We start from the raw sequence: 19,176 nt of genomic DNA, 5'->3' as shown, positions 1-19,176 counted from the left end.
AAATAAGAAAAATCCTCAAAACAGTACCTGCCGGGAATCAAACCCGGTCCGCTGGATTAACATTCTAGCATGCTAACCACTACACCACGGGTACTTGGCATAGCAGGACTGTTATTTTATGAGGATTAGATGATGGAGGTAGCGCCGTAATATTGTTTTTGTGGAAATACATATACCTAGCCACTCAACAACAACTTGTAAACTTAATTTTCATATGACATGAATATGTTATTACAAGCCGACGACGGATGTCGGCTTGTTCTGTCTCTTCTCAATTCTTCTTCTTCTTCTGGCAACTCGTGACATTTTGCGTGACTTGCCACGTTTCGCCCTAGCTCTCTTATGCTTCGACAGATTTCAACCATAGTTGAGCCAAATGACTACTGGACTAGGCCAAACCTTCCATTTGACTTTGACCTTGCTGTGACCTTTGACCTAGCTATAATGGTCAACAGTGTGATTTCACAAAAAATGCTACTCCTTCCACAAATTTCATGCAATGATCATGTGACTCATGCATATGAATCAACATGTGGCAGTGCTTAAAACTCTCTAAAAAGAATTGAGGTCAAAGGTCATTAAGGGGGTCATTTCCGGTCTGAAAGCTAAAAATATTCAAAAAAATCACTGTCTTTACAAAATATATAGCAGAGAGTCGCCATTAGCACACATGCATTGCTACTAGCCAGGGTCTTTAGGATGCCTACAGGTTTGGGGTCAAAGGTCATTAAGGGGTTACTTCCGGTCAAAAACCAAAAATTTTCAAAAAATTTTTATCTCAAAATGTAAACAGACCAGAATAATATAACCAACATACATGAATTAGTGTTCCCTGATGTATGCATGGTATTTTTATTTTGGGGGTCAAAGGTCAATAAGGGGTCACTTCCTGTTTTTAGCTGAATAACTTCAAGAATTTTTATCTCAAGAACTAAACATGTTAGAATTTTTAAATTAAAATTGGAACAATGCATTTTGTCGGTGTACACAAGGTTTTTTTTTACATTGAGGTCAAAGGTCATTAAAGGGGTCAAAAGGTCAATCAAAATTTTCAAAAAATCAAAATCCATGTATAAGTTCCGATTAAGCTGAAATTCACCAGGAATATTTCTTATGACATCCTAAGCACAGTGCAAGAGCAGTTGACCCCATCCGTAACCCAGGGGTCAAGTTATAGGGTCAAATTGCGGCTTGTATTCAGCGTCTGTTGACTCTAGTTACACAGCCGTGACGTTAGTACACAGCCGTGACGTTAGTCACGGCTGTGTCTTTTTTCTTACAGGTTCTTTCTTCTTTCTTCTTTCTTTCTTCTTTCTTCTTTCTGCCGACCATTACATTTGCTCTAGCACTCACATGCTTGGACCGATTTTGACCTGACTTGGTCACAGCCATCATTGTCCATGCCCCTACATGTCACATGAAACTCATGGGGTCAAAGGTCACGCAGGGGTCATAGGGGTCAAAAACGTGATTTCAACTCAAAATGCTTCTTCTCCTACAGATTACGTATGACGGTGACCCCACTTGCACACATGCATTACTATTACCCAGTGTCTATGGGGTCCTCACAGATTTGGGGTCAAAGGTCATTAAGGGGTCACTTCCGGTATAAAACGAAAAACCTTCAAAAATTTTTATTTGCTAAGAAAAACATAGGACATTAACGGTATGTTCACACATAAATTGTAATTACCCTGTGTATATGTGGTATTTTTGTATTTAGGGTCAAAGGTCATTAAGGGGCCACTTCCGGTACAAAACGAAATACCTTTAAAATGCTTCTTCTCCCACAAATTACGTAGGACAGTAACACCACTTGCATACATGCATTGTTATTATCCAGTGTCTATGGGGTCCTCACAGATTTGGGTTCAAAGGTCATTAAGGGTCACTTCCGGTATAAAACGAAAACCGTCAAAAATTTTATTTGCTAAGAAAAACATAGGACAGTAACGGTATGTTCACACATGAATTGTGGATACCCAATTCATATGTGGTATTTTTTATTTGGGGTCAAACGTCATTAAGGGTCACTTCCGGTATAAAACGAAAAACCGTCAAAATTTTTTATTTGCTAAGAAAAACATAGGACAGTAACGGTATGTTCACACATGAATTGTGGGTACTCAATTCATATGTGGTATTTTTTTATTTGGGGTCAAATGTCATTAAGGGGTCACTTCCGGTCTGAGACGAAAAACCTTCAAAATGCCCCTTCTGCCACAAGTAACATAGCAAAGTGGTGCCACATGCACCCATGCATTGACATTAGCCTATGTCTATGGCCGTTTTCATATATTTTGGGGTCATAAGGTCATTAGGGGTAACAACACGGCTGTGTTCGTGGGTTAGACCACAGCTTAGTCTAGTTCTTTCTTACAAGCCGACGACGGATGTCGGCTTGTTCTGTCTCTTCTCAATTCTTTCTTTACCTAGCCGGGACACCGGCTAGGTCTTGTGATGCTATCGGATCTTTCTTCTTACCTAGCCGGGACACCGGCTAGGTCTTGTGATGCTATCGGATCTTTCTTGGTCTTCTTTCTTCTGGCAACAAATTTCAAAATGCTTCTTCTCCTACATGTTACATCCTACAATGACGTCACTTGCACATATGCATCGGCTATATCCAGTGTCTATAAGATGTTCACAAATTTGGGGTCAAAGGTCATTAAGGGTCATTTCCGGTATTAAACCAAATATCTTCAAAATGCTTCTTCTGCCACAAATTACATAGTACGATGATGTCACTTATACATATGCATCGGCTATATCCAGTGCCTATAAATTATTCACAGAATTTGGGTCAAAGGTCATTAAGGGGGTCATTTCCGGTCTGAAAGCTAAAAATATTTAAAAAATCACTGTTTTTACAAATTACATAGCAAAGTGTTGTCATTAGCACACATGCATTGCTACCAACCAGGGTCTTTTGGGGTGTCTATAGTTTTGGGGTCAAAGGTCATTAAGGGGTCGCTTCCGGTCAAAAACCAAAAATCATCAAATATGTTCATTTTTTTTTTATCTCAAAACGTAACCAGACCAGAGTGACATAAACTTCATATATGCATTAGTGTTACCCGATGTATGCACCGTATTTTTATTTTTTGGTCAAAGGTCATTTAAACGTCATTTCCGGTTTTAAGCTAAATAACTTCAAGAATTTTTATCTCCATAACTAAGCATAGTAGATTTTTTTTATTTAAACTGTAACAATGCATTTTCGCGGTGTATATGAGGTTTTTTTTTATATTGGGGTCAAAGGTCATTAAGGAGGTCAAAACGTCAAATTTGCAAAAAAATGTTTAAAATTACGGAAAAGTAGCTGTATCTCAGCATATGAAAGACGGATAAAGCCCCTACATGCTACAGTGATGCACCACTAATGGTGTGAGATGTCCATAAACTTTAAGACTGGCATTTCCGGCCCCGGCTAGGTCCAGATCTGTAACCAGATCTAGTTTCTTCTTTCTTCTGGCAACAAATTTCAAAATGCTTCTTCTCCTACATGTTACATCCTACAATGACGTCACTTGCACATATGCATCGGCTATATCCAGTGTCTATAGGATATTCACAAATTTGGGGTCAAAGGTCATTAAGGTGTCATTTCCGGTATAAAACCAAATATCTTCAAAATGCTTCTTCTGCCACAAATTACATAGTACGATGATGTCACTTACACATATGCATCGGCTATATCCAGTGCCTATAAATTATTCACAGAAATTGGGTCAAAGGTCATTAAGGGGTCATTTCCGGTCTGAAAGCTAAAAATATTCAAAAATCACTGTTTTTACAAATTACATAGCAGAGTGTTGTCATTAGCACACATGCATTGCTACTATCCAGGGTCTTTGGGGTGTCTACAGTTTTGGGGTCAAAGGTCATTAAGGGGTCGCTTCCGGTCAAAAACCAAAAATCATCAAATATGTTCATTTTTTTAAATCTCAAAACGTAACCAGACCAGAGGGGCATAAACTTCATATATGCATAAGTGTTACCCGATGTATGCACGGTATTTTTATTTTTTTGGTCAAAGGTCATTTAGACGTCATTTCCGGTTTTAAGCTAAATAACTTCAAGAATTTTTATCTCCATAACTAAGCATAGTAGATTTTTTTAGTTTAAACTGTAACAATGCATTTTTGCGGTGTGTATGAGGTTTTTTTATATTGGGGTCAAAGGTCATTAAGGCGGTCAAAACGTCAAATTTGAATAAAAAAAGTTTAACAATACGGAAAAGTAGCTGTATCTCAGCCTATGGAAGACGGATAAAGCCCCTACATGCAACAGTGATGCACCATTAATGCTGTGAGATGTCCATAATAGCCGGTCAAAGGTCAAACTTTAAGTTAAGACTGGCATTTCCGGCCCCGGCTAGGTCCAGATCTGTAACCAGATCTAGTTACAAGCCGACGACGAATGTCGGCTTGTTCTGTCTTCTTCCAAATCTTTCTTTCTTTCTTTCTTTCTTTCTTTCTTCTTTCTTCTGGCAACCAATCAAAATGCTCTAGCTCCGCCAGGCATTGACAGATTTCAACAATATTTGACCCAAATGACCACTGGGTTAGGCCAAACATTCCATTTGACTTTGACCTTGCTGTGACCTTTGACCTAGCTATAATGGTCAAAAATGTGATTTCACAAAAAATGCTACTCCTTCCACAAATTACATGCAATGATCATGTGACTCATGCATATGAATTAACATGTGGCAGTGCTTAAAACTTGCTAAAAAGAATTGAGGTCAAAGGTCTTTAAGGGGGTCATTTCCGGTCTGAAAGCTACAAATATTCAAAAAATCACTGTCTTTACAAATTATATAGCAGAGAGTCGCCTTTAGCACACATGCATTGCTACTAGCCAGGGTCTTTAGGATGCCTACAGTTTTGGGGTCAAAGGTCATTAAGGGGTTACTTCCGGTCAAAAACCGAAATATTCAAAAAAATTATCTCAAAATGTAAACAGACCAGAGTAATATAACCATCATACATGAATCAGTGTTACCTGATGTATGCATGGTATTTTTATTTTGGGGGTCAAAGGTCATTAAGGGGTCACTTCTTGTTTTTAGCTGAATAACTTTAAGAATTTTTATCTCAAGAACTAAACATGATAGAATTTTTTAATTAAAATTAGAACAATGCATTTTGTCGGTGTACATAAGGTTTTTTTTTCATTGAGGTCAAAGGTCATTAAGGGGGGCAAAAGGTCAATCAAAAATTTAAAAAATCAAAATCCATGTATAAGTTCCGATTAAGCTGAAATTCACCAGGAATCTTTCTTATGACATCCTAAGCACAATGCAAGAGCAGTTGACCCCATCCGTGACCCAAGGGTCAAGTTATAGGGTCAAAGGTCAAATTTCGAAATTGGTCCAATCGAGCTCAAATTCAACAGGAATTATTCTTACGACATTCTAAACATGTTAAAAATATAATAATATTTATGACCCCAAAGGTCAAAGTTTAGGGGTCAAAGGTCAACTGCGGCGGCTTGTACTCAGAGTCTGTTGACTCTAGTTACAAGCCGACGACGGATGTCGGCTTGTTCTGTCTCTTCTCAATTCTTCTTACAAGCCGACGACGGATGTCGGCTTGTTCTGTCTCTTCTCAATTCTTCTTTCTTCTTCTTTACAAGCCGACGACGGATGTCGGCTTGTTCTGTCTCTTCTCAATTCTTCTTTCTTCTTTCTTTCTTCTTTCTTCTGGCAACCGCAATCAACTGCATGTAGCTCCGCAAGGGATTGACAGATTTCAACCAAAGTTGACCCAAATGACCATTGGGCTAGGCCAAACCTTCCATTTGACTTTGACCTCGCTGTGACCTTTGACCTGCTATAATGGTCAAAAATGTGATTTCACAAAAATGCTACTCCTTCCACAAATTTCATGCAATGATCATGTGACTCATGCATATGAATCAACATGTGGCAGTGCTTAAAACTTCCTAAAAGAATTGAGGTCAAAGGTCATTAAGGGGTCATTTCCGGTCTGAAAGCTAAAAATATTCAAAAAATCACTGTCTTTACAAAATATATAGCAGAGAGTCGCCATTAGCACACATGCATTGCTACTAGCCAGGGTCTTTAGGATGCCTACAGGTTTGGGGTCAAAGGTCATTAAGGGGTTAAAAAAAAAAAAAAACCAAAAATGTTCAAAAAATTTTATCTCAAAATGTAAGCAGACCAGAATACTATAACCAACATACATGAATTAGTGTTCCCTGATGTATTCATGGTATTTTTATTTTGGGGGTCAAAGGTCATTAAGGGGTCACTTCCTGTTTTTAGCTGAATAACTTCAAGAATTTTTATCTCAAGAACTGAACATGTTAGAATTTTTAAATTAAAATTGGAACAATGCATTTTGTCGGTGTACATAAGGTTTTTTTTACATTGAGGTCAAAGGTCATTAAAGGGGTCAAAAGGTCAATCAAAAATTTTCAAAAAATCAAAATCCATGTATAAGTTCCGATTAAGCTGAAATTCACCAGGAATATTTCTTATGACATCCTAAGCACAGTGCAAGAGCAGTTGACCCGATCCGTAGCACAGGTGTCAAGTCGTAGGGGCCAAATAGCGGCTAGTATTCAGCGTCTGTTGACTCTAGTTCTTCTTTCTTCTTCTGGCAACCTCGTGACATTTTGCGTGAATTGCCACGTTTCGCCCTAGCTCTCTTATGCTTCGACAGATTTCAACCATACTTGAGCCAAATGACCACTGGACTAGGCCAAACCTTCCATTTGACTTTGACCTTGCTGTGACCTTTGACCTAGCTATAATGGTCAAAAGTGTGATTTCACAAAAATGCTACTCCTTCCACAAATTTCATGCAATGATCATGTGACTCATGCATATGAATCAACATGTGGCAGTGCTTAAAACTTCCTAAAAAGAATTGAGGTCAAAGGTCATTAAGGGGTCATTTCCGGTCTGAAAGCTAAAAATATTCAAAAAATCACTGTCTTTACAAAATATATAGCAGAGAGTCGCCATTAGCACACATGCATTGCTACTAGCCAGGGTCTTTAGGATGCCTACAGGTTTGGGGTCAAAGGTCATTAAGGGGTTACTTCCGGTCAAAAACCAAAAATGTTCAAAAAATTTTATCTCAAAATGTAAACAGACCAGAATAATATAACCAACATACATGAATTAGTGTTCCCTGATGTATGCATGGTATTTTTATTTTGGGGGTCAAAGGTCATTAAGGGGTCACTTCCTGTTTTTAGCTGAATAACTTCAAGAATTTTTATCTCAAGAACTGAACATGTTAGAATTTTTTAATTAAAATTGGAACAATGCATTTTGTCGGTGTACATAAGGTTTTTTTTACATTGAGGTCAAAGGTCATTAAAGGGGTCAAAAGGTCAATCAAAATTTTCAAAAAATCAAAATCCATGTATAAGTTCCGATTAAGCTGAAATTCACCAGGAATATTTCTTATGACATCCTAAGCACAGTGCAAGAGCAGTTGACCCCATCCGTAACCCAGGGGTCAAGTTATAGGGGTCAAATTGCGGCTTGTATTCAGCGTCTGTTGACTCTAGTTACAAGCCGACGACGAATGTCGGCTTGTTCTGTCTCTTCTCAATTCTTTCTTCTTCTTCTTTCTTCTGGCAACTCGTGACATTTTGCGTGACTTGCCACGTTTCGCCCTAGCTCTCTTATGCTTCGACAGATTTCAACCATACTTGAACCAAATGACCACTGGACTAGGCCAAACCTTCCATTTGACTTTGACCTTGCTGTGACCTTTGACCTAGCTATAATGGTCAAAAATGTGATTTCACAAAAAATGCTACTCCTTCCACAAATTTCATGCAATGATCATGTGACTCATGCATATGAATCAACATGTGGCAGTGCTTAAAACTTCCTAAAAAGAATTGAGGTCAAAGGTCATTAAGGGGGTCATTTCCGGTCTGAAAGCTAAAAATATTCAAAAAATCACTGTCTTTACAAATTATATAGCAGAGAGTCGCCATTAGCACACATGCATTGCTACTAGCCAGGGTCTTTAGGATGTCTACAGTTTTGGGGTCAAAGGTCATTAAGGGGTTACTTCCGGTCAAAAACAAAAAAGTTCAAAAAATTTTTATCTCAAAATGTAAACAGACCAGAGTAATATAACCATCATACATGAATTAGTGTTACCTGATGTATGCATAGTATTTTTATTTTGGGGGTCAAAGGTCATTAAGGGGTCACTTCCTGTTTTTAACTAAATAACTTCAAGAATTTTTATCTCGACAACTGAACATGTTAGAATTTTTAAATTAAAATTAGAACAATGCATTTTGTCTGTGTACATAGGTTTTTTTTTTTTCATTGAGGTCAAAGGTCATTAAAGGGGTCAAAAGGTCAATCAAAATTTAAAAAAATCAAAATCCATGTTTAAGTTCCGATTAAGCTGAAATTCACCAGGAATATTTCTTATGACATCCTAAGCACAATGCAAGAGCAGTTGACCCCATCCGTAACCCAGGGGTCAAGTTATAGGGTCAAATTGCGGCTTGTATTCAGCGTCTGTTGACTCTAGTTACAAGCCGACGACGGATGTCGGCTTGTTCTGTCTCTTCTTAATTCTTTCTTCTTTCTTCTTTCTTCTTTCTTTCTTCTGGCAACCGCAATCAACTGCATGTAGCTCCGCAAGGGATTGACAGATTTCAACCAAAGTTGACCCAAATGACCACTGGACTAGGCCAAACCTTCCATTTGACTTTGACCTCGCTGTGACCTTTGACCTAGCTATAATGGTCAAAATGTGATTTCACAAAAATGCTACTCCTTCCACAAATTTCATGCAATGATCATGTGACTCATGCATATGAATCAACATGTGGCAGTGCTTAAAACTTCCTAAAAGAATTGAGGTCAAAGGTCATTAAGGGGTCATTTCTGGTCTGAAAGCTAAAAATATTCAAAAAATCACTGTCTTTACAAAATATATAGCAGAGAGTCGCCATTAGCACACATGCATTGCTACTAGCCAGGGTCTTTAGGATGCCTACAGGTTTGGGGTCAAAGGTCATTAAGGGGTTACTTCCGGTCAAAAACCAAAAATGTTCAAAAAAATTTTATCTCAAAATGTAAACAGACCAGAATAATATAACCAACATACATGAATTAGTGTTCCCTGATGTATGCATGGTATTTTTATTTTGGGGGTCAAAGGTCATTAAGGGGTCACTTTCTGTTTTTAGCTGAATAACTTCAAGATTTTTTATCTCAAGAACTGAACATGTTAGAATTTTTTAATTAAAATTAAAACAATGCATTTTGTCGGTGTACATAAGGTTTTTTTTACATTGAGGTCAAAGGTCATTAAAGGGGTCAAAAGGTCAATCAAAATTTTCAAAAATCAAAATCCATGTATAAGTTTCGATTAAGCTGAAATTCACCAGGAATATTTCTTTTAAGCACAGTGCAAGAGCAGTTGACCCCATCCGTAACCCAGGTGTCAAGTTATAGGGGTCAAATTGCGGCTTGTATTCAGCGTCTGTTGACTCTAGTTCTTTCTTTCTTCTTCTGGCAACTCGTGACATTTTGCGTGACTTGCCACGTTTCGCCCTAGCTCTCTTATGCTTCGACAGATTTCAACCATAGTTGAGCCAAATGACCACTGGACTAGGCCAAACCTTCCATTTGACTTTGACCTTGCTGTGACCTTTGACCTAGCTATAATGGTCAAAAGTGTGATTTCACAAAAATGCTACTCCTTCCACAAATTTCATGCAATGATCATGTGACTCATGCATATGAATCAACATGTGGCAGTGCTTAAAACTTCCTAAAAAGAATTGAGGTCAAAGGTCATTAAGGGGTCATTTCCGGTCTGAAAGCTAAAAATATTCAAAAAATCACTGTCTTTACAAAATATATAGCAGAGAGTCGCCATTAGCACACATGCATTGCTACTAGCCAGGGTCTTTAGGATGCCTACAGGTTTGGGGTCAAAGGTCATTAAGGGGTTACTTCCGGTCAAAAACCAAAAATGTTCAAAAATTTTTATCTCAAAATGTATACAGAATAACATAACCAACATACATGAATTAGTGTTCCTGATGTATGCATGGTATTTTTATTTTGGGGGTCAAAGGTCATTAAGGGGTCACTTCCTGTTTTTAGCTGAATAACTTCAAGAATTTTTATCTCAAGAACTGAACATGTTAGAATTTTTTAATTAAAATTGGAACAATACATTTTGTCGGTGTACATAAGGTTTTTTTTACATTGAGGTCAAAGGTCATTAAAGGGGTCAAAAGGTCAATCAAAAATTTTCAAAAAATCAAAATCGATGTATAAGTTCCGATTAAGCTGAAATTCACCAGGAATATTTCTTATGACATCCTAAGCACAGTGCAAGAGCAGTTGACCCCATCCGTAACCCAGGGGTCAAGTTATAGGGGTCAAATTGCGGCTTGTATTCAGCGTCTGTTGACTCTAGTTCTTTCTTTCTTCTGGCAACTCGTGACATTTTGCGTGACTTGCCACGTTTCGCCCTAGCTCTCTTATGCTTCGACAGATTTCAACCATACTTGAGCCAAATGACCACTGGACTAGGCCAAACCTTACATTTGACTTTGACCTGACTGTGACCTTTGACCTTGACCTTATGGTCAAAAATGTTGATTTCACAAAAAATGCTACTCCTTCCACAAATTACATGCAATGATCATGTGACTCATGCATATGAATCAACATGTGGCAGTGCTTAAAACTTCCTAAAAGAATTGAGGTCAAAGGTCATTAAGGGGTCATTTCCGGTCAAAATCTGAAAAATTTGTAAAAAATATTCAAAAAATCACTGTCTGTACAAATTACATAGCAGAGAGTCGCCATTAACACACATGCATTGCTATTAGCCAGGGTCTTTAGGATGCCTACAGTTTCGGGGTCAAAGGTCATTAAGGGGTTACTTCCGGTCAAAAACCAAAATTATCAAAAATGTTCAAAACATTTTTATTTCAAAATGTAAACAGACCAGAATAATATAACCAACATACATGAATTAGTGTTCCCTGATGTATGCATGGTATTTTTATTTTGGGGGTCAAAGGTCAATAAGGGATCACTTCCTGTTTTTAGCTGAATAACTTCAAGAATTTTTATCTCAAGAACTGAACATGTTAGAATTTTTTAATTAAAATTGGAACAATGCATTTTGTCGGTGTACATAATTTTTTTTTTTAGATTGAGGTCAAAGGTCATTAAGGGGTCAAAAGGTCAATCAAAAATTTAAAAAATCAAAATCCATGTTTAAGTTCCGATTAAGCTGAAATTCACCAGGAATATTTCTTATGACATCCTAAGCACAATGCAAGAGCAGTTGACCCCATCCGTAACCCAGGGGTCAAGTTATAGGGGTCAAATTGCGGCTTGTATTCAGCGTCTGTTGACTCTAGTTACAAGCCGACGACGGATGTCGGCTTGTTCTGTCTCTTCTCAATTCTTTCTTCTTTCTTCTTACAAGCCGACGACGGATGTCGGCTTGTTCTGTCTCTTCTCAATTCTTTCTTCTTTCTTCTTACCTAGCCGGGACACCGGCTAGGTCTTGTGATGCTATCGGATCTTTCTTCTTCTTTCTTCTTCTGGCAACAAATTTCAAAATGCTTCTTCTCTTACATGTTACATCCTACAATGACGTCACTTGCACATATGCATCGGCTATATCCAGTGTCTATAAGATGTTCACAAATTTAGGGTCAAAGGTCATTAAGGGGTCATTTCCGGTATAAAACCAAATATCTTCAAAATGCTTCTTCTGCCACAAATTACATAGTACGATGATGTCCCTTACACATATGCATCGGCTATTACAGGTACACAAAAGTTATTCTCCGATTTTGGGTCAAAGGTCATTAAGGGGTCATTTCCGGTCTGAAAGCTAAAAATATTCAAAAATCACTGTTTTTACAAATTACATAGCAGAGTGTTGTCATTAGCACACATGCATTGCTACCAACCAGGGTCTTTGGGGTGTCTACAGTTTTGGGGTCAAAGGTCATTAAGGGTCGCTTCCGGTCAAAACCAAAAATCATCAAATATGTTCATTTTTTATATCTCAAAATGTAACCAGACCAGAGTGACATAAACTTCATATATGGATTAGTGTTACCCGATGTATGCACGGTATTTTTATTTTTTGGTCAAAGGTCATTTATACGTCATTTCCGGTTTTAAGCTAAATAACTTCAAGAATTTTTATCTCCATAACTAAGCATAGTAGATTGTTTTAATTTAAACTGTAACAATGCATTTTCGTGGTATATATGAGGTTTTTTTTTATATTGGGGTCAAAGGTCATTAAGGAGGTTAAAACGTCAAATTTGCAAAAAATGTTTAAAATTACGGAAAAGTAGCTGTATCTCTGCCTTTGGAAGACGGATAAAGCCCCTACATGCTACAGTGATGCACCATTAACGGTGTGAGATGTCCATAAACTTTAAGACTGGCATTTCCGGCTCCGGCTAGGTCCAGATCTGTAACCAGATCTAGTTCTTCTTTCTTTCTTCTGGCAACCAATCAACTGCATCTAGCTTCGCAAAGGATTGACAGATTTCAACCAAAGTTGACCCAAATGACCACTGGGCTAGGCCAAACCTTCCATTTGACTTTGACCTCGCTGTGACCTTTGACCTAGCTATAATGGTCAAAAATGTGATTTCACAAAAAATGCTACTCCTTCCACAAATTTCATGCAATGATCGTGTGACTCATGCATATGAATCAACATGTGGCAGTGCTTAAAACTTCCTAAAAAGAATTGAGGTCAAAGGTCATTAAGGGGGTCATTTCCGGTCTGAAAGCTAAAAATATTCAAAAAATCACTGTCTTTACAAAATATATAGCAGAGAGTCGCCATTAGCACACATGCATTGCTACTAGCCAGGGTCTTTAGGATGCCTACAGGTTTGGGGTCAAAGGTCATTAAGGGGTTACTTCCGGTCAAAAACCAAAATGTTCAAAAAAATTTTATCTCAAAATGTAAACAGACCAGAATAATATAATCAACATACATGAATTAGTGTTCCCTGATGTATGCATGGTATTTTTATTTTGGGGGTCAAAGGTCATTAAGGGTCACTTCCTGTTTTTAGCTGAATAACTTCAAGAATTTTATCTCAAGAACTGAACATGTTAAAATTTTTTAATTAAAATTGGAACAATGCATTTTGTCGGTGTACATAAGGTTTTTTTTACATTGAGGTCAAAGGTCATTAAAGGGGTCAAAAGGTCAATCAAAAATTTTCAAAAAATCAAAATCGATGTATAAGTTCCGATTAAGCTGAAATTCACCAGGAATATTTCTTATGACATCCTAAGCACAGTGCAAGAGCCAAGAGCAGTTGACCCCATCCGTAACCCAGGGGTCAAGTTATAGGGGTCAAATTGCGGCTTGTATTCAGCGTCTGTTGACTCTAGTTCTTTTTCTTACAAGCCGACGTCAAACGTCGGCTTGTGCTGTCTCTTCTCAATTCTTCTTTCTTCTTCTTTCTTCTTTCTTCTTCTGGCAACCGCAATCAACTGCATGTAGCTCCGCAACGGATTGACAGATTTCAACCAAAGTTGACCCAAATGACCATTGGGCTAGGCCAAACCTTCCATTTGACTTTGACCTCGCTGTGACCTTTGACCTAGCTATAATGGTCAAAAATGTGATTTCAAAAAAATGCTACTCCTTCCACAAATTACATGCAATGATCATGTGACTCATGCATATGAATCAACATGTAGCAGTGCTTATACCTTGCTAAAAAGAGTTGAGGTCAAAGGTCATTAAGGGGTCATTTCCGGTCTGAAAGCTAAAAATATTCAAAAAATCACTGTCTTTACAAATTATATAGCAGAGAGTCGCCTTTAGCACACATGCATCGCTACTAGCCAGGGTCTTTAGGATGCCTACAGTTTTGGGGTCAAAGGTCATTAAGGGGTTACTTCCGGTCAAAAACCGAAATATTCAAAAAAAATTTATCTCAAAATGTAAACAGACCAGAGTAATATAACCATCATACATGAATCAGTGTTCCCTGATGTATGCATGGTATTTTTATTTTGGGGGTCAAAGGTCATTAAGGGGTCACTTCCTGTTTTTAGCTGAATAACTTTAAGAATTTTTATCTCAAGAACTAAACATGTTAGAATTTTTAATTAAAATTGGAACAATGCATTTTGTCGGTGTAAACAAGGTTTTTTTTTTCATTGAGGTCAAAGGTCATTAAGGGAGTCAAAAGGTCAATCAAAATTTTCAAAAAATCAAAATCCATGTATAAGTTCCGATTAAGCTGAAATTCACCAGGAATATTTCTTATGACCTCCTAAGCACAATGCAAGAGCAGTTGACCCCATCCGTAACCCAGGGGTCAAGTTATAGGGTCAAATTGCGGCTTGTATCAGCGTCTGTTGACTCTAGTTCTTTCTTTCTTCTGGCAACCGCAATCAACTGCATGTAGCTCCGCAAGGATTGACAGATTTCAACCAAAGTTGACCCAAATGACCATTGGGCTAGGCCAAACCTTCCATTTGACTTTGACCTCGCTGTGACCTTTGACCTAGCTATAATGGTCAAAATGTGATTTCACAAAAATGCTACTCCTTCCACAAATTTCATGCAAAGATCATGTGACTCATGCATATGAATCAACATGTGGCAGTGCTTAAAACTTCCTAAAAAGAATTGAGGTCAAAGGTCATTAAGGGGTCATTTCCGGTCTGAAAGCTAAAAATATTCAAAAAATCACTGTCTTTACAAAATATATAGCAGAGAGTCGCCATTAGCACACATGCATTGCTACTAGCCAGGGTCTTTAGGATGCCTACAGGTTTGGGGTCAAAGGTCATTAAGGGGTTACTTCCGGTCAAAAACCAAAAATGTTCAAAAAATTTTATCTCAAAATGTAAACAGACCAGAATAATATAACCAACATACATGAATTAGTGTTCCCTGATGTATGCATGGTATTTTTATTTTGGGGGTCAAAGGTCATTAAGGGGTCACTTCCTGTTTTAGCTGAATAACTTCAAGAATTTTTATCTCAAGAACTGAACATGTTAGAATTTTTTAATTAAAATTGGAACAATGCATTTTGTCGGTGTACATAAGGTTTTTTTTACATTGAGGTCAAAGGTCATTAAAGGGGTCAAAAGGTCAATCAAAAATTTTCAAAAAATCAAAATCCATGTATAAGTTCCGATTAAGCTGAAATTCACCAGGAATATTTCTTATGACATCCTAAGCACAGTGCAAGAGCAGTTGACCCCATCCGAAACCCAGGCGTCCTGTTATAGGGGTCACATTGCGGCTTGTATTCAGCGTCTGTTGACTCTAGTTCTTTCTTTCTTCTGGCAACCAATCAACTGCATCTAGCTTCGCAAAGGATTGACAGATTTCAACCAAAGTTGACCCAAATGACCACTGGGCTAGGCCAAACCTTCCATTTGACTTTGACCTCGCTGTGACCTTTGACCTAGCTATAATGGTCAAAAATGTGATTTCACAAAAAATGCTACTCCTTCCACAAATTTCATGCAATGATCATGTGACTCATGCATATGAATCAACATGTGGCAGTGCTTAAAACTTCCTAAAAAGAATTGAGGTCAAAGGTCATTAAGGGGTCATTTCCGGTCTGAAAGCTAAAATATTCAAAAAATCACTGTCTTTACAAAATATATAGCAGAGAGTCGCCATTAGCACACATGCATTGCTACTAGCCAGGGTCTTTAGGATGCCTACAGGTTTGGGGTCAAAGGTCATTAAGGGGTTACTTCCGGTCAAAAACCAAATATGTTCAAAAAATTTTTATCTCAAAATGTAAACAGACCAGAATAATATAACCAACATACATGAATCAGTGTTACCTGATGTATGCATGGTATTTTTATTTTGGGGGTCAAAGGTCATTAAGGGGTCACTTCCTGTTTTTAGCTGAATAACTTCAAGAATTTTTATCTCAAGAACTGAACATGTTAGAATTTTTTAATTAAAATTGGAACAATGCATTTTGTCGGTGTACATAAGGTTTTTTTTACATTGAGGTCAAAGGTCATTAAAGGGGTCAAAAGGTCAATCAAAATTTTCAAAAATCAAAATCCATGTATAAGTTCCGATTACGCTGCAATTCACCAGGAATATTTCTTATGACATCCTAAGCACAGTGCAAGAGCAGTTGACCCCATCCGTAACCCAGGGGTCAAGTTATAGGGGTCAAATTGCGGCTTGTATTCAGCGTCTGTTGACTCTAGTTTCTTCTTTCTTCTTTCTTCTGGCAACCGCAATCAACTGCATGTAGCTTCGCAATGGTTTGACAGATTTCAACCAAAGTTGACCCAAATGACCATTGGGCTAGGCCAAACCTTCCATTTGACTTTGACCTCGCTGTAACCTTTGACCTAGCTATAATGGTCAAAAATGTAAAAAAAAAAAAAATGCTACTCCTTCCACAAATTTCATGCAATGATCATGTGACTCATGCATATGAATCAACATGTGGCAGTGCTTAAAACTTCCTAAAAAGAATTGAGGTCAAAGGTCATTAAGGGGTCATTTCGGTCTGAAAGCTAAAAATATTCAAAAAATCACTGTCTTTACAAAATATATAGCAGAGAGTCGCCATTAGCACACATGCATTGCTACTAGCCAGGGTCTTTAGGATGCCTACAGGTTTGGGGTCAAAGGTCATTAAGGGGTTACTTCCGGTCAAAAACCAAAAATGTTCAAAAATTTTTATCTCAAAATGTAAACAGACCAGAATAATATAACCAACATACATGAATTAGTGTTCCCTGATGTATGCATGGTATTTTTATTTTGGGGGTCAAAGGTCATTAAGGGGTCACTTCCTGTTTTTAGCTGAATAACTTCAAGAATTTTTATCTCAAGAACTGAACATGTTAGAATTTTTTAATTAAAATTGGAACAATGCATTTTGTCGGTGTACATAATGTTTTTTTTACATTGAGGTCAAAGGTCATTAAAGGGGTCAAAAGGTCAATCAAAAATTTTCAAAAAATCAAAATCCATGTATAAGTTCCGATTAAGCTGAAATTCACCAGGAATATTTCTTATGACATCCTAAGCACAGTGCAAGAGCAGTTGACCCCATCCGTAACCCAGTGGTCAAGTTATAGGGGTCAAATTGCGGCTTGTATTCAGCGTCTGTTGACTCTAGTTAATATTTTTTTTAAAAGGGTTAAATTATTACCTGTGTGTAAGATTTAAAAATAACACCATGCTAACCAGAATCATTCAGTTTTACAAGTGTTAAATATGACCGATATTTATCGTACGCAATGGTAAACAAAATTGTAAACACTATTTGGTGGATGAGACAACATAATTAAAAGAACAAGCAAAGCAAATATAAGTTGTGATTTATTATTTAATCTATTTAAGGGATCCAAAATGAGCGTTTATTGCGTTTCGACAGTATTTTTTGTGGGACATGAGAGCATCTCAGACCTATTGAATTGCATTCTGAATACGAAGCATGTCTTTCTGATATCAAATAATTTTCATTTTTTAAAATCACAATATAATACAAATTTTATGACAAATTATAAAAATTTGATATTTTAAAATTTTGATATATAACAGTCCTCGAAGTAAATTATATAAATCTAATGATATATTCTTAAAGTGTATGTAGCAGGGAGGAAAAGCCGACGGTCAATTGAAAATTTTGACCTTTCATATTGAAGATATGGATTTTTTTCCCAAAAGACCTAATTTTTTTTGGTGTTTTGGGAAAAAATCCATATCTTCAATACGAAAGGTCAAAATTTTCAATTGATCGTCGGCTTTTCATCCCACCTACATACACTTTAAGTGTAAATCATCAGATTTATAAAGTTTACTTCAAGTACTGTTAAATATCAAAAATATCAATTTTAATGATTTGCCATAAAATGTGTATTAAATTGCGAATTTCAAAAAATCAAAATTATTTGATATCAGAATGACATTCTTCGTATTCAGAATGCAATTCGATATGTCTGATGTGCTCTAATGTCCCAAAATAAATACTGTCCAAACGTTCATACCCCAGCCCTTAATTAATTAATTAATACATAAAGTATTAACAACATTAATTGATCGATTATCCTTCTGAATAGGTGGTAAAGTAGAATTGAGGAGAAAGTGCGCGGGGTAAAGTGATCAGACTTCCTATTAGCTGGTAATCGCATTCTGATTAGTCCAAATGCATAGGTGTGCCTTAAATGTATGTGTGGGGGTGTGTGTGTGGATGGTGTAGGGGTGTGTGTGTGTGTGTGTTTGTCTTTGTCTTCATGTCCAAAGGGTTTTGTTTTGGACCCTACCCACCTGGCATGGAGATGCTATCGATTTAAATTTGGATATTATGAAACTTGATATTTTGACAGAAAGCAGTATTTATGCAACTTGTTGCATAATGGTTTTAATGTTAACATTGCAATTGGTAATTTCATTAAACCGAGACGTTTCTTACCATATGGAATAACAGATTTTGACCGTTCACTTGATTTACTTTGCCCTATCTCATTTGTTGCAATCACGCAAAAGTAGAGTTTCTTGCCAGGTTTTACATCGGTAGTCGTATATTCAGTCTTACTTGCCTGTATCAACAAAAATTCCAAAGGATAATAAGTAGATGCCCTTCTAGCATTATATTTCTTGAATTTTATGTGACAAAAGGCTTTATGTGACAAAAGGATTTGGAAACAAATACCTCCTTAATAACTGTGACCCAAGTCGTGCTGGTCGCTTCTTTCTTCTTAACTGTATATCCCGTTATTGGATGACCACCATCACTCTTTGGTTCTGACCATGTTATCTTGACTGTTCTTTTGTCAATGTTCTTCGCTGTTGGCTTGCCAGGGGCATCAGGCTTATCTAGAAAAAGTAAATATCAACAAGTTGCCTTGTAATGTAAAACACTCTAAGAATACTAAATTGGCCCGTTTCTTCTTAACAATTTTCTTTCTCATCAACACTTTGCATAAACTCTGTTATAATGGAACTTTCTAATATTTGAACGATATGTTGCAATGGTTTAAATAATAGCTTTAACATTTAATGTAACAATACCGAAATGTGTCTTAGCATACGGCGTAATCATCGCATGATTCAATGTTCGATGGTTCACTTAATTCACTTGCACAAAAGGCCATTATAACGAAACGTGCTAATTGAA

At 37.2% G+C, this 19,176-nt stretch overlaps 1 protein-coding gene across 1 annotated transcript in view; it reads right to left on the bottom strand.

Moving 5' to 3' along the window:
• The window catches only part of LOC140145143 (myomesin-2-like), an 89,713-nt gene that overhangs the window by 47,735 nt on the left and 22,802 nt on the right, over positions 1–19,176 (bottom strand). Inside the window, exons 8-9 of the mRNA XM_072166921.1 lie at positions 18,712–18,875; positions 18,472–18,598 (exon numbers count right to left, since the gene is read on the bottom strand). Coding sequence (XP_072023022.1) covers positions 18,472–18,598; positions 18,712–18,875 — 291 coding nt within the window. The remainder of the gene's footprint in view (positions 1–18,471; positions 18,599–18,711; positions 18,876–19,176) is intronic.

This window comes from Amphiura filiformis, unplaced genomic scaffold, assembly GCF_039555335.1.
Source record: "Amphiura filiformis unplaced genomic scaffold, Afil_fr2py scaffold_148, whole genome shotgun sequence".
NCBI lineage: Eukaryota > Metazoa > Echinodermata > Ophiuroidea > Amphilepidida > Amphiuridae > Amphiura > Amphiura filiformis.
The sequence above is the reverse complement of the archived record's forward strand: the minus strand, read 5'-3'. Positions and strand labels throughout refer to the sequence as shown.